At 43.2% G+C, this 25438-nt stretch overlaps 1 protein-coding gene across 1 annotated transcript; it reads right to left on the bottom strand.

Annotated features, from left to right (window-relative positions):
- Window positions 1-14675: 14675 nt before the first annotated feature.
- Window positions 14676-23374, bottom strand: LOC116385932 (male-specific lethal 3 homolog). Its single transcript, XM_031851710.1, has 14 exons — window positions 23160-23374; window positions 21910-21992; window positions 21639-21734; window positions 21198-21292; window positions 21015-21112; window positions 20631-20759; window positions 20351-20508; window positions 19943-20101; window positions 19588-19823; window positions 19304-19393; window positions 18827-18936; window positions 18515-18614; window positions 18288-18372; window positions 14676-15835 (listed from the first exon to the last, which is right to left on the bottom strand). Exons 1-14 carry the CDS (start codon window positions 23256-23258, stop codon window positions 15736-15738), a joined length of 1638 nt encoding a protein of 545 aa, XP_031707570.1. The 5' UTR covers window positions 23259-23374; the 3' UTR covers window positions 14676-15735.
- Window positions 23375-25438: the final 2064 nt, after the last annotated feature.

Genomic DNA, 25438 nt, shown 5'->3' with positions numbered 1-25438 from the left:
TGTCAGCCTGCTAAATGTCCCTCATCAATAATGCTTGTAGATAAATAGAGCTCGTCGGAGACACTTGGGAGATAAGGAAGAGTGGGAAACGACGGGAGCTATCTGTCACCTCACTGCTTATTAGTAAGATGCTGGCTGCCCCGCCCCCTCAGCTTTTTTTTGTGGCCTATATGTAGAATTGATCAAACCCTATCAGCTATTCGTCGAGTCCAGCGTGACATTTAATTACCCGCATGCTCGCTAAGCTTGAATGCTAACGAGAGATTTTTTTTTTTTCATGAGCCACATCTCTAGAGGTGGCAGTCTGACAGTCTGACTGCCAAACACATGCACACAAACAAGCATTTACATTCAAACGTGTGCACGCAATCCGTCTCAGTAAAACAGCAACTCACCTTTCATTATAAGGGGACATTTATTTATTTATTTATTATAACAAGAAAATGATAATGAATAACCTGTGGCAGAAATTAGCAAAACATAAAAAAAAAACATTAATCAAACAGGAATTACAAAATATTTAACAACCGGTTTCAGTGACTTTCAACAGAGTAGAAATTGCTTATTTGAGGAAAAACTGGATGTCGAGACTAAGTGTGATTACCAGCCCAAATGATGCTGGACATAACTGGGCAGAATTCCCAGTGATGAGAGAAACAAAGTGAGAGTCACAGTAATGGCAGAAGTGTTCTGGGCAGGAGTAGCAGTAATAAATAACCCCTGGAACAGAAGATGAGAAGCCTTATTAGGATGTTTTCTGTGTTTTTAAAGCAATTGTATTTGCCTGAGTGTGATTGGACCGGATGTTACACTGTGACAGTATAAATGATGGAAACTTCCGATTAAGGGTTACATCAGAAACTGGAAAACGGTGAAAATCACCGCCGTCAAGGCGTGTCCAAGCATGCAGAGGTGCTGATAACACTGATATTACATTCATTTGTTTTCTATTCCACGCCATTCTAATTCAGGATGAAGGGAATTGAATTTGAGCAAGATGTGGTCAGCAAATAGACCTCGATAATTACACCTCGGCTATTGTTGACAGCCAATTAGAATCTCTAATTCACCTGAGGTGGAATGAGGAAGACCACCTTAACCAGGACAATCAGGATTGAGAAACAGACGTTGACAGGTTACTCTTCTAATCACTGAGCCCACAGTAACTGATCTTCTGGATCTATAGAGCAAAATAATTGCCCTCCCTGGCTGACTTAATACCACCGAATTGAGCTTTTAGTAATAAGATCAACTTGTCAACCTCAGCCACACTTTACTGCTGGAGGCAGGTGTCAGTGAATCACATTGCCTGTTAATAAATGACAATTTTGCAGATTTTGAGAACTGGCAGTAAAAGGCCTTAATTTTGTATGATGGTCTAAATACTAATAAAGCAAAACGGAAATTGCATAATTGTCCCAGCATATTCCTGCAATAAAGCTGAAGCTTCTAATTAAAATCCAGCGCAACTCCACTTCAAGAAAAGACAATTTGAAGTCAGTTTGACATCAAAGTTAATGTAGTTACTGACATTATTATTCCAAATCTCCTCCATCTGTTGTAATAATTGAACATGCAATGGGACGCTAAGGGGCATATGGGCTTTAAAGCTCACAGTTCCTCCGGTAGACATGCAGAGATCAACAGCACGTCATAACCCCGGTTGAATGGACACGTATCTGCATTCAGTCATTAAAGGATTGTGGCTTTGCACATTAGCTTATCTGACATTTATGGAAGATCTCGGACTGTTTGGAAACAGACGACGGATTTGCACCACAAATCCCCACATGTCCAGATACTCACACTCACTCACTCAGACCACGGATATTGTGTTTGTGCGATAAGTGGTACTCCGAGCGAGATTATCATCATCTGCTTCCAGTGCGTGAACAACAATGAGGCACAATAAATACACAACAACAACAACAACAACCACCAACCGAGAATAACAAGCAAACACCCTGTCGATACCTGCCAGCGTAGCTGCACACGGTAATGTGGTATTGATGGTTCAGCCTTGTTGGTCAATGGTGTGGTCAGCTGTTTTGGTGACAGAGTGCCTTGTTAACACACGTACACACATGTCAGCACAACTGCAGCGAGGTTTACAGTAGTACATCAATACACTGCGTGGTGCATGGCCGGATGACACATTTATAAATGCCAGGAAATATTACAAATATACAGGCTAAATCCCTAAAAACAAAAGAAATGAACCAATGGGTATGCTGGGCATGACTTTGGCATGTTGTCAACAATTTCCTCAGCATTTACAAAAGCAGAGTGTTTCGTGAGCCACATTCTGTGTGCGGATGCGTACATCAGCACGTAGTTTACGAGACATTTTCTATCAGATCAAAGCGACAGTGCTGCAGCTGACGCCACATTTCAGTGGGCAGATTTGCTCCCCTGCAGTCTATTTTTTCAGTAAGCAGAAATATATATATATATTTGACTATATATATATAGTCAAAACGTTTTGGGAAACCTTGCTATTGTGTGTGTTTTTGTACACTTCCTTCCAGAGACGCTGGATCTTTTGAAAATCTCAATTGGAAGAGACGAGTAGGCAATTGTGGTGTTTTTCATGATGCATCCTAAATCACTTCTGTTTGCGGAATTGGTATGAATGTCCGTCTGACAGGCGGAAGGGGAAGAAGACGAGGACTAGACTTTGAGCACATGCCAGCAAACTAATCGGTTTATAACCGAGTTGGCCTCACGGCCCTTCCAGCCTGACCCGACCGATCCGGGAACAAACATCCTGCGGTGCAGCGGAGCACAGAGGTGGAGCGGCAGCATATTATAATCAAAGGAAGAGCACTTTCAACAGATACAAATTCTCTGCACTTTTTTTTTTGGAGAGAGAGAATTGTATTAGGTCTCTAACAAAGCAGCCATGATGAATAAAATTCGATTCCCCCCCCCAAGGGGGTTTTTAGGGGGGGGATGTACATGCACGTTCAACCTAAGATGAAAATGAAATAGAGTTTCTTGGAGGGGGAAATGATTTATTGGCTCTTTACATGAAATGTGGAGCATTGGTTTTACCTTCGTCCTGTGTTTTGGTACATTTGAACTTAATATAAGCCTCTTCCTTGAACATTAGCGTTCACAATAGCGAAAGACGATGAAACGGTTTCTGTTACGAAACTGACGGATTATAATGAAACTGAAATTTGATTCTGTATATCCTAAAAATATGTTTTTCACAACAGCATGTATATGGTCAAAACAAATATATTTTCAATGTGTGAGGATGCTGGGTATTAATTAAAATGATTTAAAATAGTCAAAAATCAATATTGCAAAAATCAATCATATCCCTTTGATTAATAAAAAGCAACTATAGCTTGATTAGAAACACTTCCGACTCCGTCTTATAATCTTGTTTAGTTTAATTTTATCTACAGTAATAACACATACTTTTGTGTGAATTCGGTCAATTGTATGTCATTATACAGAACAGAGTTACATATTTTAGTTGTGTTGCTGGCTGTACTGCAATATGAATGAGAAAAGTGGCACAACAGGTTCATTTGGTTTCACTTTTATCTCCATGTGTGTCACTCATTCTGCAGCTGCTGAGTCAACATTCAAATATTTGGAATATCAGTGATTTGAAAACCAGGAACAGCAGGTTTAGAGATTGAAAAAAGAATAAATCAGTCCACGCCTGCCCGTCTGACTGACTGACACAGCAGAGTCTGAATCTGAATCAAATTTCATTTGTCTGCTTTCTGGGCCACATGTTTCCTGGCCAATGACCTATCACCTCGTTGCTGTAATCCTTCGACAATGATGCCGCGTTCTGGCGCCTCCTCAATCACACAGTCCACTGCTGACCAGCAGCTGCATGGGTTTATTGTGTTTAGGTACAAAGAAAGAAAAAAAAAAACAGGAGGGGAAACGCTTATTTTGTGGGTTAGAAAAACATACCATGAAGTTGTGTTTTATCGTGTTTTAATAATTCGATTGATTCGAATGTGTGTGTGTGGGTTTCTATGTGGATTATCACTTCAAATGACAATCAGTAAACACATCATCATGCTGTAGAAGGGACGATACTAAAAAAAATAATTTATGAACATGCACAGTGTAGGAAGCAACAAGCATAATATATAGCAAAATAATAAAATTTGTTGAGACCACACCTCTCTCACACACACACACACACACACACACACACACACACACTCTTCCCAGCAGCCAGCTAGCTAAACCCCCTCAATCCATGATGTAATCTCTAAGTGTGTTCAGTAATTACAAGGTCCTAGATTCCTCCACTGCTTGGAGTAACCTCGGCCTTACGTAACCGACGGCTCACGTGCCGTCAATTCACCGAGCAAGATTACAATATGGCTGCTTTAAAGCCTGCGGCGACGGAGTCGGCCATTAAATCCACCGACTTGCTCAGATCAGCTCTGGTGATAGTCAAGAGATGATGAAGAAAAAAAACATGTGACGACGCTTTGACCTCAAGGAGGTCACGGGCAATACGAGTCAGTCCGGTTCATCTAGTATTTAACACATCGATAAACAATCATCTTATTAAAACACTAAAGATCAGCACAGAGAGGCCCGTCAATACGTGGCTGCCAAGTTACATCCCGTTCACTTCAATTTGATTGAAGGATGCAAAATTGCACAGTTGAGCACCATGTAACACATACGCATCCAGGAAGAATTAAAACACATAGTTTCGGCAGAAAAACTCTCCAGAAAGAAATAGTTGTGGAATGTAAATTATGCTTGTGACAGCAGTTTTCTTCAGTAAACTCATGTATCGCTTTTGTGCAATAATAATAAACCAGATAAAAGGGAAAATTACACCTTGACCAAACGCATCGTCAGGGTACCGCTTACATTCATATGGCAATAACAATGATGATCATTTATGGGATGATATAACACTGACACTGAAAATACTTTCGATACTTTATATTCTGTTGCCAACACTTTAATACTTATACTTCAATGCAATTTTACATGTAGGAACTTTACTGTCAGTGGAGTACTTTGGGTGTGATAACGCTACTTTTACTGAAGTAAATTATTTGAATACTTCTTCCACCACTGATTAAAAACTACCTTCTGATTTCTGCTTGATCACGTTTCATATTTGCAGTGTTTCTACCTCTCATTTTTTTTCAGTGATATTATGAGACACATTGCAGAGCTGACTTTGGCTTAGAAGAACAGTAGAAAAAATGCGTAATACTTAATCCACAAAACATTCCATGCACACAACACGTTTCAGATGAAAACAAACAACAACACAGCCATTTGCGAAGGCGTCGGAAGATCAATCACCAAAAATGGACTTGAGGCAGCACAGCTATTCATAACGAACCTGCGACCCTGAGCCATAGGCCCATAAGAGGCTCCAACCACCAGCAGCAACCTCCATGTAAACCTCCCATGGAGCTTAATCAACAAAGCCCTCACTAAAGAGCTTTATCACTCTGATCAGGAAGTACTGAAAGAGGTGGCAAAGGCTGGAAATGGATCTCAAAGAGATTCTACTTTGCAAAATAAGTCCAACATGGCCAACGACCACGGCGAGCGAACCACAAAGAAGAGATGAGGCGACACCAGGACTTACTGGAAAGCGGTTAACATCCCCAGTTCGTCATCGTCGTCGCACGGCTCCATCCTGTCAGCCGGCCCCGGACAGATGAAGGAATGAACGGGTGGAGAGAGTGGGACGGACGCCCCCGGCCCCACCACCACCAAAAGGCTCAGAGCGTCGGAGAAACAGCTCCTGTCCCGGTCCCTGAGTCCAACTCCACTGGAAAAAGAAAAAAAATCCACATCCTCTGAATCTCTTTAAAAAAAAACCAAAAAAAAAAACCTCAATTCTCTGTGTGTGCATGTGCATACGTGTGTGTTTGAGTGTGCTCCTGTTTTTCTTTTTTTTTTTTCATTCCTAGCTTGGTGCCAAATGTTCCAGCTTAGCAATGCTGTGCAGCACCGCTGGTGATGGATTTAGCCTGGGCATCTGGGCCAGCGGGGATAAACTCCATTCACTCACACACACACAAAAACACACACACCCACACCCACACCCACACACACACACACGCGCATGCATGCATGCGGTGTGAGATTGCATGGGACAATGTTGGGAAAAACCTTCCCCCACACGACATCATCCGAGAGATGACAAGATGTGTGATATACAGTGTGCCCGGCACACTCCCACAAACACGCACACACACGCCCTCGCACACGGCTTGCTCGCAGAGCGGGCGGATCAATGCATGAACAGATGTGTGCCAACTTTAGAGCTGCTACTAAGCGCAGACATCAGCAGCTGTACTTACAACAGGCGTGTGTGCGAGTGTGTTCCCTCAGACACAAAGATGTCTGAAGCCACTCTTAAACCCCGACGCCACACAGCGAGGGTGTGTGTGTGAGGGACATACAGCAGACATTTCTCGTATACGTGTGTGTGTATACGTATGTGAACGGATGGGAATCAATGGCTGTGACACGATTCCCTCCCGTCAGAGCAGCCAGAGGTCAGCTGTGCCCCGGGCAGAGAGAGATTAACACAACAATAAGGTATACACAATAGGAGAAGGATGCAACAGAAGAGTGCAGTCGTCCTTGCTGACTCAGAGGAGATAAACAAGGACTGGTGACAATAAAAATCTGATTGTGTAGAGTGAAAAAGAAAATTTATTCACACACCATCACATAAACTACTTCAACCCTCCCTTTTAAACGGGGCACTGGCCTTATAACAGAGGCGGAGTAGGGGGCTCATCGCTGATAATCTTAACCTCCTTTACATGTGGACAAATATGAATCCCGGGGTATATCTTAGAGGGACAAATGCACATGTTTAAAGAAAGGACAGGAAACAAAGTTTCAAATGTTGGTCCTGAAGGAAAAGTCAGATTCTACATCTAATTTACTTATTCTTATAAAGCTTTACAGTAACAAATCTCCCACGGTACTAAAGAACCCGTACTTGTGCAAAATCAGACCAGTACGAGTCCAGAAAACGGTTGAGAGCTTGCAAGTGAAGGGCTCAAACTGCCAGATTGCAGGTATGGAATGCAGACTGTCGAGAAAATAGACCACGAAAGATGCTAAAGTAAGCAGCACCCACTGCTCATGGCTCTAGTCTAGAAGGCTCGACAGGAAGTAGTCACAAAGGACCTAGAATGAAGCATGTTTTGTTTACATAAAATGAAGATATACGGAGGTGATTTTAGCTGCATATGCTATTCAGGTGAAAGGTTCAGAGATGCCAGGAATCCACCGTCCTAATTGAATAAAACATCTGTGATAGCAAGCGCTATTTCGATAACCAGAATGACATACAGTAGCTACAATCTCAGACACTCAACTCTTGAACATCTAGCCAGCTGGTCAGAAGTGCTGCCTGTCTGATTACCCTCAGATTTATGAGCGCATGTCCTCTACTGTCACCCGTTGTGGGCGAGTACATCATTCTTCTGACAGCTGAACCCTCTCTCTATTCGGCAGTTTATTGGTATTACAAAATGCAATAGGATGAAGGTTTTACAGAGACATGGTGGTATAATGCAAGCCCTGCAAATTCCAGTTCAGTTGAGGCCAGCTCCATTTGCTACTGAGATGCCACCTGGCACTGACTCCTGGCCAAGTGGCTATCTATAGTCGTGTCTACAGGGACGCTCTTGACCCGTGTGTCTAATTTTATATACAGCACAATAAAAAAAAAAAAATCATGTTAGACTGAATCTGTCTATCTGCTGTTACGATATATTGTGTCAACATTAAATGCCAGATGCTAGTGCTCCTCCCTGACATCAAACAGCCTGAAAAACCTAATTTAACTCCCTAGTTTAGTCATGAGTTTTACTAATGAATTCTACTTTTTGAAGTAGAATTGTTCTTACATATTTCCCTGATCATAAATACACGTGTTGTCTCGCCCCGCCTCAAAGGGTTAGGATGTAGAATTAAAGTGAGGTTAAGGTGACTGACGGTTAATGCGAGGCCGTGGCAAAGGTGAACATGTTGGGAACAAATATGGGATTAAGAAATGGGGATAAGCTCCGAACTGCCCTAAAGAGACATATACATGTGTGTTTGTGTCGTGTGCGCATGTTATGCTGGGAAAGACTCCTGGCCAAATAGCTGCACCTCCATCTGGAGCCTTTGTAGACTTTATGTAACTGTGTTTGTTTACTGGGAAAAGCAAGCAAAAGAGTCTCCTAAGTAAGGGCAATTTATTTGTTTTATCCACTTACTACCATGAGCTCTATTTTATGTATCAATATGTGGATTGTCGTGGGAGGGCAGAGGAAGGGAGGGTGGTGGGAGAGACTGGTGGGGGGGGGGGGGGGGGGGGATAAAAGGGAGGACACAAGGAATGTAGGAGACAAAGGTGAGCGCGATATCAAGGGAAGAAGGGGGGAACGGAGAGATGAAGGGAGGGAGGAGGATCTCAGTTATGACTCATTGTGTACAATAAAAAGATGACGGATAATACATTTGAGGTGCGGGGACTGTTAATTGGCAAAATGCAACGTCATCCCTATTGAGAACAAAAGCAATAACCTGTCACCAATTCTTATCATCTGTATCGCTCACATCTCATTCACAGCTGGTGGATTTGATGGAACAGACGGCTCACTCCCGAACACCAAGAGTCCTTACTGTTTCATTAAAAAGAGAATAGAGATTGATCCTCTCGTTAATTACACCCTCTATCAATAATAACAGACCATGAATTAACTGACCCAGATACAGGAAATCTGTTGCCTCTGAAAAGTGTGCTTCACCATATTGTTGTTTGTACTAATGCAGTCGTTCAATTACCCGCGAGTCGACGTTCCTCCCCGTCTTATTACTGCTTAAAAGTTTTGTCAAAAAGACACAATGTGCCATCTGAACTAGCACTGCTCTAGTTTTTAACGAACCTTGCATGTATTATACTTTTGTTTTTCTCATCTGCTCATTGATACGCCGCTGTATTCCACACACATCCAGCCATGCTCACAAATCCAACTGGTGGTCCAATGAGGGGCAATTAAAGGTTGACAGTTTACACTCAAATATGATGCAGGGTTTTAGTAAAATACATGCTCATTAATCTCATTACTTCTCCTTCTCCTTTAAGCCTTGAAATGCTCAATCTCTATTCTTTGAACCGGGAAACATGTACATTTTATAAAGTGTGTTTGCATACAGCCGTCTATTTACACACAGTTATGTGTAGGTCCAGTATTTATTCTCCTTGAAGCCCTGATTTGTTGCAGACCAGCTCCTGCGGGAAACCTCCCTCTCTCTTTTGCTGCTAAATGCTCCACAGTTCTCACCAGCCAGTCGCTAACCTTGTATGTTGGTGGTTTGGCACCGAGCAGTGTACATGTCTGTCCATTATGTCATCACGACCACCAACATCGAATCTGTCCAATTTGTGCCGATTTGAAGAAATTCCCTTCCAGATGTTCCTGCGGTATCACATACACGTGAACGGGACGGACGGACAACCCCAAAACATAAAGCCTCCGCCCTGACGCCCATCATTTCCACCATGATGGAGTAGAGAACGTGTTCTATACCAGCTGTGAAGATTCTCTACAGGCTACAGAGCTCATGAAACACTGACATCTTAATGCCCTCAAATGAAATATGAACAAGTGTAAATCATGTTTATTTGTATCTATCTAGGCTGTATGTGGGTTTAGGCGGCGACCGTCCTACAGGCTGCACTGCACTGCATCAAACTAAAGCATGACTTCAAATCCTCTCGAATGTTATGTCAAAACCACAGAGCTTGGGAAAAGTAGAAAATGCAGTTACTGCAGTAAGATAAGTGCGAGGGTTCGGATCAGAGGGCCTCCACCCAACTGTGAAAATGTCTGTCTGCCACACTCTGCGCTTGCCCGGCGAGATGGAAACAACTTCGTCCCAAACTCTCCAGACGACCCAACGGTTTGCAGCCTCTGCTTCAGATGAAATGAGACACAGCGATATGTGATCGGTGCTGTACCATCAGGAGGTAAAATGGATAAAAATCTGAAATGAATGAAATAATGACATGATATACACACGGAGGATGAGATGTGAGTAAAAACTATATCTTATCTGTGCCATCGCGCTGCGCCTCTCTGCTCCAACAAAAACAATAACCACAATTGCTGCAAAATGACTTTATGTTGGGGTCAGGGGGGGTGGGGTGATGAAAGTGGGGGGTAGAAAAACAAAATGAGAAGAGGAATGATGAAAGGTGTGAATCCAAAAGAGTGGTGATGGGGTGAAGTAGAGAGTCCTTCAAGCTAGTTGTATTCCTCTTCCCTATCTTTGTAGCTCATTCTGTGCTGTGATTCCCAGGAGCTGACTCTATTTTTTGTCAAGTTTAGTTCTGAAAAATACAGCACAGCAGTGGCAAAAACAGAAAGTCAATGAAACAGCAATGCATGTTCAGAAATAGTTATTATCATCATCATCTTGGTTATTATTCTCACGTGAGGCAGCCCATCTTGTTCCAGATGGTCCAATCATGGCTAAGCCTCCCTAAATGCGCCAGCCAATAGGGTTTTAGCGCGCTGACCGCTGTAACCTTTTTAGACTTTAAATACGGCAGAAGAACATTAACTGTTTCCCCGCGCGTCGCTGAGTCCGAGATCGGCACGAGGAGAGGCGAGTGTACGAATATGAGGAGGAGACGCGAAGGAGGCAAGAGAAAGAGTGGAGCCTCAAAGCAATTAGCTTAGCTTAGCAGAGACACTGAAAGAAGGATCAAAGAGCTAGCTTGGCTAAACAATATTGCAGTATGAAGTTTATGTTTCAAAATAAAACAGTCAAAATACTTAAATATGTAAATATTGCGTAGTGTATATCCTTTTATATATGTTGCACTACCTCTTCAGGAACATTTTCTATGACCCCTATGTCTACAATGCATTAGAAACATACTTATGAGTTACAAGCACTGTTTTCTTTAAAGAATCATAGTGTATGAAATTCAAATTGTTGCAAAACATTTCATCTTTTTTTTTATAATGCATTACAATCACTGCTGTTATGAATTTTAATGTGGTTATAAATCACTCTAAGTGGTCATTGTTTGCTTTATAGAGTGTCATCACAATGTGAGGATACCTTATGTAACAGTGCTCTGCAAAAATGGTTGTGTTGTCAGCGAGATTTACATTCCAATACGTCTTTCTCCACACCTCAATGTGACAGAAATGAATGTCTCGCCAACGTTCGCCATTTCTATTGAGAAATTCCACTTTAAAGTTGGAAACGCAGCTGCTGACAGAGACGGATAAACAGAGCAAAATGCATTTATATTCCTCAGCTAGCTGTGAAATATTCCTCAGCCAAAGTTGAATCAGTCTGGGTAAAGATAGTGAACCCTCCACAGGGACCGAGGGGCGATTTAAAGACATGGCGAGAGTGTCAGCCAGTGAGCGTGTTCAGACGGTTCTTTTTCTGTTGGTGGGAGAGTAGTTCTATGCATCAGGCCGTGGTGGGTGAAAGAAAGAAATGGGAAAAGAAAGGCTTGATGAACAACACCCAGAGTTCTCCGACTTGCCGGGGAGCGAGATTCCCTGAAGGGTTCAAGGAGAGGTGATTTATGGTCTCTATCTAAACGAACGCAGTGCTTGTTTTATCCACTCCTCGCTGTCCTGCCACTGGGAATCAAACTCCCATTACAGAAGCACTGGTGATTAAAACCAGATGAAACAGATAATCATCGCCACTGTGGGCTGAAAGCTAAGTCTCAGTGAGAGCGCGAGCGTTCACGTACAATTGGAAGAGATCTTTAATCCCCTTCTCTTCCGTCATTTCTAGAGAGGTTACTGTTATTTTTCTTGCTGCTAAATTCTCAACCAGATTGGGGAAGAGCAAAACACGCCTTCCCCGAACCAAACGTCCCTCTTTTTAATGACTCGGGGGATCAGTTGCCAGCTCAAAAAGTATGCAGAACTGCATCTCAATATTGGGGGGGGTTTAATGAAAACATATCGATCACTCCTCGTGTTTGAATCAAGGGACTCATTACATGACTTTGTAGTCTACAGCTGTAATACATGACGCAGAGGTGACATTTAAGAGCAGTCAATCCAATGAAAAGACTAAAATGCAGTTTGAATGGAATGCATGCATTTTACCACCGGAGTCACATGACAGTGACAGGAATAAAGTGTCTTGTTTACAAGGACACTCTTGACATGCAGCCATCTGTCTGTAACCCAACATGTAGATACAATGAGTGTTTTCACCTCGTCCCTGATGAATGCTCTAGTTATTACAATAATGGGCTTACTCTTCGCTTCCGAGAAAAGACGTCTCCCTCCATGCAACCTGCCTGTTTCGCGCCTCGGAAGAGAAGTTGACCAAACAGGGCTTCTTTGGGTGCCGGTCCTCGCCGGGAGCTGTCGGGGAGGTCGAGACTTGGTCGGAGCTGACTGACGTGAGGTCAGTGCTCAGGTCAAATGATGTCCAAGAAGAGTCAGAGGAGGCAAAGGAGCTGGTGTCCACCTTCTCCTCGTGCAATCCATCTCCTAGGTCCATGGCGCAGGAATGAAAACGGAGGGGGCAAAAAGCTGGAGAAGGAAGATGAATGACAAGAGGAAAACTGACGGAGGACTTGGATGAGGACGGGTAAGGAGATCAATGCGTCAAACGATGTCTGGATTAAGCAAAAGCTCTGAATGGGAAGCAGAAAACACTTCAAAATGAGATAATGGAAGGAGATATGTCTGGCTTTTCACTCTCTTCTCTTCTGCCTCAAAAGGAGTTCTGAAGAGAGTGACGAGAGGAACGGAGAGACAAAAAGACCAATCAGGGGGGAAACACTAGACAAAAGAGACGGCGATATGGATGTGAGGGCAGGACAAGAAAACCACTCAGGGACTGAAGAAGAAGCCAGACACTAAACCATAGAGTGCGATGAGAAGATAGGACCCACCGGCTGCAGATGGAAGGGGAGGTGAGCACAGACAAGAGAAGAGGAATCAGGTGAAAGGTGCGGGCAGCAGCACTTACAAGGTGATGGCTCGCATCTCATTACACCCCCCCCCCCACAACAATTGAATCATGTGGTAAGCGGATCGCGGCGGGAAATCGATTGGAGATGCATGGGGCGGATTGTACTGGTGGCTTCTGTGGCTACATGATAGCAGCAGGAAGGAGAGTGCCGTCTCAGGTTGCAGTGATGAGCAGTTCATTACCAGAAGTCTGACCCAGTCCAAATACAATTATGGCTCACCACTCAAGCCTATTAGGACCCTGAAATGGGGAAGCCAGGTTAGCCGGCCTCCCGAAGGTACACTGGGAATAGATTAAGAGCATTGTTCTTCAGACTGTAAAGATACAGTATACAGGTAACACCTTATTTAGGGTATCCAAGTGTGCACCTATACGTCAACTGCACCAGAAGCGAGGCCAGCAAATCTGACTTTTTTTAACGCCATTTTTAAAAGTCTGGCCTGCCGTCAATATGGTTCAGGAAACAAAACTACTGAGGTTAGGTTTTGGAAAAGACTGTCATTTCTTAGGAAGTGACTTCTTCAATGTTTTTGATTTAGAGATTTTAGAGTTAGACGAGAAGTTTGAGGGCACACCCACGTTTGTACATTACCTATGAAGCTCGAGCCAGGAGATGATTAGCTTAGCTTAGCATAAAGACTGTTAGCGGGGTGACACGGCTCCCGTGGTGCACTTGAAACGCTCAGAAACCTGCCTGGCAGCACCACTAACGCTAATTAATTAACAAGCTAGATCCCATTTGTTTAATGTGTACACAAACAGAAATGTAAAAACTGTTTTACAGAGAGTCATGTGCTGGAACGAATGAATTAACACTTAGGTATTTATAGTGAGCCATAAAAGGTGCTGCTAGGTTGATTTTTGAGCTTCAGGACAGAGCCAGGCTCGCTGTTTCCCCCGTATGTCCAGCCTTCATGCCAAGTTAAACTAATTCACTCCAAAGAGTTTTATGATGAATGTCAATGAAATTATCCAAGTGGCAGAGCTACAACAGTTACACTGGTAGACATAAAACCAGGAGATACATTATTGATCTCACAGCATGCCTCCCAAAGCTCACTCTTACACTCAGTAGCTTTATAGTTTGTCAATTTGTCTTCAGGGAGCACACAAAGACAACCAGTTACAATAGTGCCCCATTTCTCTGCCAAAGACTTGTCCACCTCTTCTTAGAACAAACACTAGAAGACTCCCATCCATCTTCAGCAGACAAGGGTACATTGATTAGGTCAAAAATCCAACTTCATCACTAACGCTCAGCAGGGGAACCATAGCCGCATCGCACCACAACAGATCTGTCCTGCCACGTCGCCTCTTTCTTTCTTTTTGGAATCAGATTTCATTAGTGTGCAGAGTTCGTTTCAAAGGGAACCACCACAAAACATTTCCAGGGTGTAAGTTTTAAATCAGCTACAGTGCGAGGACATGGAAGGTCAAGGTAGCTGATAAACTCTGTCTACATGGAACTTTTAATGAAGGAGCGCTTTGTGAGGGTTTTTTCGATGATTCGAATGAACGTGCGGCCGATTCATCTCACAGGGAAAAGTACAAAAGGAGGATAAGACGCAGAAATGAGCACACATCAATCAAGATAGTACAAGTGACATCCCTGAAATCAGCTGCGGTGGTACAGACATACACAATCAATCATGGTGCTTCATGTATATGTGAAGAGGATGAGGTCTTTATTTAAACTGAAGAAAACAGAGTTTAAAAGAAACAGACGTCACAGTAAAGAAACACAATACGGGAAACATAGAACCATTGTATTACACATAGTAATGTGTTACGTCACATATTGTAAAACCAATTCAACGGACAGGAACAGGGTGATCCAGTGGTGTGCAAAGAGAAATAAATAACATACTGATTTAGACATTTATCAGGCATGCACAGGACAAACCAAGAACTAAGACAATCTCTCAGGGACAGTGGAAGGTGTAATACTACAGAGTGAAGTCCACAGGAAGAACAACATTCCTGATTCAAAGTATTTTAAGAGTCAATACTTTAGAATTGTGCAGCGAAAGCAGCAAAGCGCCTCTGGGACGGGAGGACCAAGTCCAGATGAGGATCACTGGCGGAGCTGCATGGGGAGCGCTGACAGAAAGTCAGCACTAAAGAGGAGCCAAGCTACCAAACAGGCAAACCAGCGGTGCCCTAAAGACTATCCAAACTTAGAACAGGAAGATTATCAACCCGTGTCCCTTCTATGAACAGGCCTCAACACTGAGGGTATGAAGAGCGGTAAAGTCTGAGCAGGTGACAAAGGAGGCTTATTGCCAAGCAATGCTGTGCGTGTGTCTGCTTCCACAGCTGAGTGATTCAAAGCTGTTTGTATTTGGTTGGACTCTAAAAGCTGAGAGGCTAGAGAACTTCCTAACCTTAGCCTGCTCCTAAAACGTGTAGGCCAGCTAAGAAATAAGCAGATGACAATGAGGAAAGCAGCGCAGGGTGCCTTTACATGCAGGACGGTCCCACAGACAAAGCATGGGCTAGTGGCATGGCAGAAGCAACTAGTGCCACAAGCCAGCGGCAGGAAAAACTAATGTTAGGCCAGAGGAGAAGGAAGGTTGGTCCAGGAAAACAACACGGGTGATCTCTGGAGACAGCTGCTATTTATTCCTCTGCACACGAGCCCAGACAGGTCGGTCTAGACGAGCTGTAGGGAAGGTCAGCGGAGAGACAAGCATGGGAGAGAAAGCACAATGGCCGACATCTCCTTCAAAAAATCGGCCTCGGTTGTTTCATGCTGTAGTGGGCCTCGGATGCCGACACATATGCGGACTCGGGAAAGAAATCCTCATGGAACTCTGCCAGAAACCTAAGAGAGAGGACGGGAAGAGGAAGTACAAGAGAGGGAAATCGGGTGAGATGGTTTTGACTCAGACAACGTTCGGGAGCCCTCGGTGTTCACATCGTGTCATCTGACACGATGTGAACACGAAGCAAAAACCGCTATAAGAAGGAAAGCATCTCAAATGTCACGTCCCAGTGTATACGCTTGGACTTCTGGTTTTCCTAGATATCCCTGGCTCATTCCACATAAACCCTAGACCCCTTGCCCTCTGCCTGGGGGGGTATATATGTCACACACAAAGCCCCCTCATCCATCCTATACCATCGCCACCAGAGAACCAATCGCTCTGACGGACAGACAGAGAACATGAGAATGACCGACCAGCAGTCAGAGAGGGAAGAGAGGGAAGAGTGAAAGACCCCCCCCCCCCCTCTCATCTAATCAGTAGCGGGGAAAACTAATCCGGAATCTTCTTAGTATCCGCTACTCGGCCAAATCCTCTAAATCTTGCCATCTCATCTTAGCTCCACCGGCCTTCCTAATCTCAATGCAAACAAATTATCCTCATCAGAGGAGAACTTAAGAACGCTTTGACAACGAATAACAAACAAGACAATGGGACAATATAGGGGGCATGCCAGCACCACACGGTGAGTGAATCAAAGGTGAGCATGGAAATGAAGTTTATTTAAGCCCAATTCTTCAAATAAAAAAAAGTCGATTCAATGACATTCATTGAGAAGCAACGAACGGGTTTCAATGTATATTTATTGATCCGATTTTATTTTTTGGGGTTCTTTGGTGCCAGAAATCCAGGCCTGTGCTAATCTTTATTGCTGTTGGATCAGTAACAACACAAGGCAAGCAGCTTTCGGCACACACATTGTAAATCAGCATAATGTGTGCGTACACATGTACACACACACACACACACACACACACTTAATCATAATCATTCTTGCGGAGAAAGGGGAGAGTGAGAGATCAACTGTGGCCAAAGCCCAGAATGCACTGCACTTCAGTCTCTGCGACATCAATCAGTTTTTCGCCCGCTCTGCACAATCTGCCACGGGGCTGATTTCAGAGTAAAAGGCATCAAGGTTTTTCCCAAAAGACATCGGTGTTTTAGTTTGTGTCCAGTGTCCTGCAGAGTCTCCAACACGGCGAAAATATGAAGTAGTTACTGAGAGGAACTGTGTTTTCTGTATTGAACACCATCGATGCACCAGTGATTTGCAGTCCAGTGCCACTGGAGTGCATTAAAAGACTTTCTAATCCAACTCCTGATGACACTGCAATATGTGCTTTGCCAAGAGAAACTGCTCATACTGCTGAAAAGTATGAGGTATTGGTATTCTATTTAGTGTGGAGTGTTACAGTCCTATGTTGACAATGCCGCTTTACAGCCCTTCTGTCCCGCCGCGGGAGAAAACTAAAAACCAGTGCATCACATATGTAGTTGAATGCTGTAATCACACTGCACACCACTCTCTTCCCACAAACCGACATGAACGCCAGCCGTGGCTATTTTCAGAGGACCGCCTCGTGATTTTTATGGCACCAGTTTATTTATTTATATACATTTTTGGGGTTGAGTAGTGGAACAGAGGTAATTTTGGCTCTCAGGCTCGGGTCTGTCCCCGTTCCCACTCGTGGTGAGTTCAGGTGTTGCTCCACAGCACTGCTCGGTGGCAGGAAGCCGGTACTGCGTGTGTTTGATTAGAGAACGAGAGGACCGAAATCCCCCAGGTTTGGGACCGGCTGAACTGAAGATCGCTGGGGAGGATTTAAAGATTAGACTCCCGCGCTTGTGTAATGCCCACTCATCTCCCTCCCTCTAACACATGCTCTTTCTCACTCCATCTCTCCCTCCCCTCCGTCCCATCATGTTCTCCTTTACTTACTCTTTCTTGCTTTCTTTTTTTTAGCAGGCTACCAAATACATTAGGTATTGTGAGTGAGGAGTAAACTATTTGTCAAGGGTGTTCTAGAGATTGATAGCTTCCAGGTTCTTTGTGAAATGAGAACTTCTTGCAGCTCAACACTGGCAGTAACTATTGAGCTTAAATGCTCAGCGAGGTCAAACCTTAGTTAATGGACCGTGCAGGTTATTACCAAGAAGCATTTTAAGTCAAAGTGCTTCCTATTTTATGGCCCGTTAATTGAATGCAGCCCCTCGTCTTTCTAATGATTCATCCTCCATGGAAATTATACATGATTCTTTCCACCTGACGGCACAATCCACTTTTCGAGAAGGGGGTGAGATATCAACATTATGCCTGAATGTTTCAGTGAGTGACCCAACGATTGGTACTCTCCCATCTGCACAGCGCAAAGGAACTTGAAACCTCTTTAACCCATTTTGATGAAATCGTTGCTGTCCCTCTCTTGCTTACTGAAGCACTTACATCTGAGACTTCTTACACGTAAAGCTGAAAAAACGGATACACTTGATTTGAACATAATAATCACATACCTGAGAAAGAGATCCAAATGCTTGACAAGGGCTCGGAGGTTCCTCTCTGGGATCTGCATTTTTCCCAGGATCTCAGGAAGCTTCACTGGAAAAAAAAAAGCACGACAGCAACCACGGGAATATGAAGAAGTTGCACAAAAGGGACAACAATGCTTCACCACAATCAAACCACTGACATCACCAAAGACAAGTGAACCAGTGTGAGCAAAAGGATAAGAGACACCAACCAAAAAGCCGCAGGAGGTGCTGTGATCCGTACAGGTAGGAGGGTGGAGGAGGCTGGTCATGCAGAGGGTAGTTATCAGGAGTCAGCTTCCAACTTAGGACCTGGTTGACGGAGTAAAAGGAAAAAGCGTTGAACAGACACTTTGAGGTTTTCACATATTTGACAATACCACGTGAGCTGACTCCTGATAACTAATGAAGAAAGGATCAAACAGTTGCTTCAATGAAGGAGGCCATTTATGTAACTAGCCTTAGTGCCCTTGAGCATGAAATTGTTTCCTATCCAGATAATAGTACACACACAATTTCATCACCTCATTAAGCTCATTGTTTCTCCGGCTCTCATGGCTATAGAAAGGCCCACTTCGCTCTTTGCTTGGCGTCAAGGGCAACGGGGAAGATGAGCCGCTGTGCACTGGGGTTTCTGGTTAACAGGAAACAACGACATGTTTACAGATACATTTCGAGCTGTGTCGCTTATCGCTGCTGAAATATCGCTAACAAAATATACCAACGACAGCAAAAATGAGTCTTGAGGGCACAAACTTCTTCTGAGGAAAGTCTAGTTCTTAGGTACTTGAAAGGGGATACATGTGAGAGGAAAGAAGTAGGACAACACCATCTACTGGGCAAAACGTGTTACTACAAATACAAGAAGGTTGCCACTACAAGTTAAGAATAAGGTTTACCATTTTCAGTAAAGGTCAAAAAAGTGAAACTCGTGGTTAAAAAGTAAGATCACAAAAAGCTTATATTTGAAGTCATATTTCTTCAACAGACTGTCATCTTACTTCTCTCGAGGTTGAGGAAGAACTTGGGCTGGGATGAGGTGTCGACCAAACGGCGTTTGAGCTGCGGGGATGCTGTAGCACTGCCTCCACCTGAATCATTACATACATTCTATCAATACATGCCTAAATAGCTCACACGTGAAATTATTATTACAACATGCTTTACAAAACATAAAAAACACATATTACTACTGAAGCACACAAGAATAGATGTAGTTTCTTTATATGAAAGACCCTGTTGGATCATTTTCCAAACGGCACCAAATCCAGTAAAAAGTGATTACCTCCACTGCTTCCTTCAGCTGGCCGGTCGCCTCCAGATGTGTTCCTGGTGGAGCGTCTGAGTGACTGGGACTGGAATGAGATACAGTCCATGTCAGGGTGACGCCGGCGCTTCGGGGTGGGGGCTGTGGCGGTGGGCGTGGTGGCAGAGATGTCGCTCAGTGCTGGTTGGCTGTCTGTGGACTGGGGGGTGGGCGGGTTGTGGCTCAACGGGCTCGGGCTGCGCTCTCGTTGGGCGCTTCACACACAACGGGAGAGAAAAAGGCGTACAGCTTGCTCAACAGTCAAACGCAGTCTATCACAGCCAAGCAGTGGCTTCTGAAACAACAGAGACTTGATTCATCATAGCACACTTACTTGCTGGAGCAGGGGGAGCTTTCGTTGGCGGCCAGGAAAAGCCTGGAGGAGCTGACCTTTTTGAACTGGGCTTGTTCACAGGGGTAGAGGAGGATCATGGGTAAGGTGAAGTCAAACGTGATCCGCAGGCCGTCGACCATCTCCTTACACAACTCCTCACTTCACACAAAGGAAATGTAAGGATTAGTTAATGTCCATAATCATGTATGCCGTCTCAGCTGGGCCAGACCTAGAAATGAATCCTACAATTAAAAAGAAAACAACGTTTTGGTGGACATTTGACTGGGAACCATAATTTATGAATATGGGGAGAAACGATGACAAAACTTGTTGCCTTAAGAGATGGTCTACGCTGGACAAAGCACATCAGTTTCCATCGCACTCTGTTCAAAGCGTGCGCAGACTCACCTCTTCTCCGGAGGGACCGGCTGCGGGCTGCTGCTCTGTGTGGTGTTCTGCTGACGCCGGTACCGCTCATTGGCCATGAACGCTTTGTTGATGGCAAAGTGCTTGACGTAGGACTCGAGGATGTGCACGACATTCGTCTGACAGGGAACCATGACCAGCTGGGGAGAGAAAAACATGGATAAGACTCGAGTCAGTTCAATATCTTCCCATGCCTACCAGAAGTACCAGTACCGGTATCTTAACAAAATGTGTAACACTGCTTAGCATCTGCTGCATGTACCTTCTTCCTCTTGTTGATGTAAAAGCAGTCATCCTCCAGTTTCTTCTTCAGGACATCGGGGATGTTGAGGTCGACATGGACGATCTTCTCCTCACATTCCCTTTTAACATTAATGTCGGGCTCAACCCTCTGAAACACACAAGATACGAACCTTCAGGTCAACGGTATATAGAAACTAAGAAGATGTGCTTTGCTACAGACAGAAGTCATGGTCTTAAAAGTTATGTTTGGATTATCAAGTGTTGGATAAATCAATAAGTTTTCCGGTGGCACTCACTGCATTGCAAGTTGTTCTAGATAACAGCATCAGCTAAAGGCCTAAAATGTAAACGTTGGTCTAAATATGCTATTGTCTTAGATGGAAACTGAGCTGATCCACTTCACCATTTTGTTGATGTCCTCAGAGAAGGTGCTTTCCCCGCTATTTGAGGATTCAGGGTCAGAGTCGTCCCCGTCACTGCTCCCTGAAGACGAAATCAAACCTAGACAGAAAAATTTGGAGGGATTAATTTGATTGCTGTGGGAGACTGGGAGCAAAATAACAAAAGGCAGAGGAGGATTTCTCACATGCGTCATCACTGTCGTCCTCCTTAGGGAGAGTCTTCAGTGAAGATTTAGTACCGGACTGACGTCCCCGCCTCTTGGCCCATCCCTTTCTCTTCCTACCGCCAGGAAAGAAAAGAAAACACACACACCATCTGTATCAGTCTCGTCTAAAGATAGACCTAACTAACAGAAAGGTCGAATCCAAAGCATGTGGACACAGCACAGACATTGACATGCACTGGACTTGTGGTTTGAGTTACAGGTGTCATGTACAGTATGTTCACGGACAGTGCTGCGCATGTCGGAAATCAACAGTAAAACTTTTCAAGCCCATTCTATGACGCTACTCTCTCTACTTAGAGAGACCCACGTGATACACATGCAAGAAAATATTCTCAATGGTTAAACACTTTGATGGCATTTACCTGCATGGCTGAATGAATGAACATAATATGAACTTACATGCGACCTAGAGCTTTGCGTGCCAGTTTATGTTGCAAATTACGGTTTTCCTCAGAGTCCCTTAGGACATGATCCTCTGCAGCCCAACGATCCCAGCTACCCAAACACACACATTTAGAAAATAAAAAACATCACACAGAGCTGCATGGGTTGAAGGCAGTGTTTCATATCGATTTCATTACACAAGTTGATGAACATGACATTTTGCAATGATAAACACTACAATGAGTATGATATATGCAAGTAGGGAGGTGACAGGGACTCATCTTACCTTCTGTTCCAACCGTTGAAGTGAATCAGGTACTTTGGGACTCTTCTTCCATGCTCATCTTTACCAATCAAGACATCAAGGACCTGTGACGGGAACAGAAAACAATGAGAAGAGTCTTGCTTGCTCAAGGCTCCTGTGGTTTGAAGGACAGTGCCTTTACTCAAAACTCAGGTAGGTTCAATTCAAGTCAGCAGAGGCATTTACTCACTACTTTTCTTTAGCATGCTCTTTGAGTAGTTCCATGCTTTGAGACTTATACTTTCAGTTCCTTATAGTCTATAGGAATATGATCGTTTTTCTTGCAAATTATAGATTTATATATTATAGGTTTTTCTTGCACATTAATACACTCAGATGTATTGTTCAAATCACGATTTTACATAATGAATCAGTTTCCAAATGATATGCTGAGTGGAAAAAAGGTCTATTCTGTCATTATCATAACCTATAACCTCATGAACTATGATGTGATTATTCAGCATTTTACATTGTAACGGTAGTATTGCTAAAGTTACTTAAATGAAACATGTTAAGCTTCTTACACCAATGCAACTCAGTTAATGCTAACTGTTAGCTTGCCTCGATTAGCAATAGCCAGGCTAGAATGCGTTGACATAAACAAACCCTCTATTAGCGTTAGCTTGCTAACTAGCAGGCTACTAAAAACGACATTGCGCACATAACGTTAACGAAGATTAAACTCGAATTAGGCTGCAACACTATTGCCTGCATTAAACACGTTTACAATGTTTTTGTTGCTACCATGGAATGTAATGAAAACAGCGAGACAGTAAATGCTACAGTTACGGTCAGTGTTGGTGCGTTTGTTTATTAGGTGTTTCCGTTAAACTACTTTGAATGATAGCCAGCCAGCTATAACTACTTTACTATTAATGCATAAAAACGTCTCCAGCGTTAATTCAAATAGCGTTATTGCATGCCTTGGTGATCGTTTTGGCTGCAACGCTTTATCACGCAACAAAATATCACAGTTGTCTCTACAACTAAGATCATAATCTTGTGCTTCAAGGAGAAACATGTGTAATCTAACGTACCCGGAAATCATGGAGAAACGGTTAACGTTATCACAGCACATTGTGCATTAACAGCTAACGTTGTTTATCTTAGGCCTACGTGGTCGATTCATATAGCCCACACTTTACACAAACTGCCCTGATTCTCCAATATAAAGTATTCGTTTGGCAAAAGTCGAAATACCGAATAGCTAAATTACGCATACGAGATATTACCTTAGCGTCGTACAACACTTTAGCCTTGGTGGGGTCGGGTTCAAAGCACAGGACTCTTTCTCCTTTGCGAAATGAGTACTTAATGCCCCGCGAATTCATTTGTTCATGGCGACGTGTGGGAAAGGGGGCATCAATCTGGACCCTATAAACTCCTTAACCCTTTCCTCTCCAAATTTTCTGCGAGGGGTCTCTCACAGAAACGCACTTTGGAGAGGTGGCGCTATTGCGGGAGAAATGCAACATCTACTTGTTGCCTTCACTGGCTCCTCGTAATTTCCCCGATCGAGCCTTGTGGGAACAGCACTGGGTCGTTGAATATGGTTGCGATTGGCTTGATAGAATAGATTTGCAATACAAATTCACTAAAAAAAACCAAGCTTGAATCTGAACATCACGAATGTAATTTTTTGTATGTGAATTATCACAATGTCAACACTTTTAATATTCATTTCAAACCAACACGATTTTAAGAATTCCTCATATTATGACATTTATGAGTGAGTGCATTAGGCTACATTTAGCCAAAGAAATACATAAATGCATTCTATCTTCATCCACTGTGTAGCATTGTGTTGCTTTGTTTGATAATGTATTTATGCAAAACACCTATCCGCGACATTTCACAGCGCTGAAGGCAGCATGGAAAACGCAATTCAATAAGTTGAAATGGTCTCTCACGTATGCCGTACTAGTAGTGTACTTTCAGAAACTGGTCAGCAGATGTCAGTATACATTAAACTAATTTGCCTTCATTGTGAAGTTACCACCAAACTGCTTTTGTTCCATTTGGTAAATTAGATTTAATACATATATGTAGTACTTTCTAGCATGCATAACATTTCCACAATAAAGCAACACATGCCTTGACTAGAGGAAGCCTTAGTCTGTGTGGACCATGTGTATGATTTACATCAAGAATATAGGTTTATAAACTAATACTCAAAGACCCCAGTCCTTTACAGGTCTCCATGTATTGCCTAACACACATGTGAAACAGATTTTTACTGTAATTCACCAGTGTTTATTCCAATTCTAATAACCCCTTTTCTCCACTTTCATATGAAAAAGTAGGTCCTACAAGGGTCAAGCCATCTGTGTGCGTTTAGGGGTCCATGACATGAAAATTATTGAGAACCTGCGGGTAATTTATTGGACGATTGCAAATTACCTCAATTACAACTCTGCAGATACTCAGATTAAATATCTGTATTAAACCACCCTATACAAATTAAGCACACCCGGGTATCATACACATGTTTTGGTATTCAGTTAACACAGTTTAGGGAAGGAGCCTTTTCCTTGAGGCACAATACAGTAAAAGAAAATCAAGCATGTCTCAATAATCTAATCTTCCTCTATCGGAACAATATGGTGGCTCTATAATACACAGAGGTGTTTAGATGTGCAGCCAGGAACACGTGAAAGCTTTGGTTGGATACATTGCTCTAGGGTACAAGCCCTCTCTTTCTGTGTTTGTCTTTAATTTGATATCATCCTACTAGTTTGCAAACAGATTCAATTACTTCTCTAATCACAGAGTTTAATCACTTTAAGAAATCTGATTTTCTTTTGTAGTAGTAAAATATGGAATAATGCTGAAGTTAATTGTCTTTAACAGATCAAAATAGAACTTGCATCACTGATTTATTGTTTCATATTTCATATCTCTATAAGTAATTTGATTTCCTTTGATTGCTGACCTTGTGACCTTCTCATTCACAGTGAAATGTGCACTGATCCCCGGCACAGGAAACCATGTCTCTACAGCTGTAGCTGAATCGAGGCTCATTTTAGCTTAAAGTGGTTTCAGGCAGTGCTGCTTCACTATTGTACACCAAATATGGACAACGTTAACACTGAACGTGACTAGCTGAAGTGCAGCCCTGCTGATGTATTGTCCTTCCTTTTAACCCCGACTGATATATTTTGACAGACTTGTCAAATGATCACTGTTTCACATTAAATCTTTTCCATGGTTACGCTGCGTATACAGTCTCCTGCAATGCCCAGCTTGTCTTTGAAGAAGAGCTTGAATACATGCTTTCTAAATCTGTGGAACATCATCTTCTCAATGAAGCACTATTGTTCCATATGACTGTTGTTCTTGGCTTTCCCCCCAAATGGAGGAGTTGTACGGGCATAGTTCAGGGCAATACTGCCTCCCTCGGGTCCTGGCTTCTATCCATGAACTGTCCCAATGCGAAACACCATGTTTTCTTTCTATAATACCTCGCTTCTGTGTTTTCACTCAGCCTGTCTCTCCCCCCCCCCCCTGCAGA

The sequence above is a fragment of the Anarrhichthys ocellatus genome, unplaced genomic scaffold, assembly GCF_004355925.1.
Source record: "Anarrhichthys ocellatus isolate YVR2014 unplaced genomic scaffold, GSC_Weel_1.0 scaffold12, whole genome shotgun sequence".
Lineage (NCBI taxonomy): Eukaryota > Metazoa > Chordata > Actinopteri > Perciformes > Anarhichadidae > Anarrhichthys > Anarrhichthys ocellatus.
This window is presented reverse-complemented; position numbering and strand designations above follow the sequence as displayed.

Coding starts and splice junctions, on each gene's coding strand:
- LOC116385932 (XM_031851710.1), bottom strand. CDS start 23,258: ATGAATTCGCGGGGCATTAAGTACTCATTTCGCAAAGGAGAAAGAGTC. Junction 21,113..21,197: donor GGACGACAGTGATGACGCAT/GTGAGAAATCCT, acceptor TTTTCTGTCTAG/GTTTGATTTCGTCTTCAGGG. Junction 15,836..18,287: donor CATTTGGATCTCTTTCTCAG/GTATGTGATTAT, acceptor CCTCTCTCTTAG/GTTTCTGGCAGAGTTCCATG.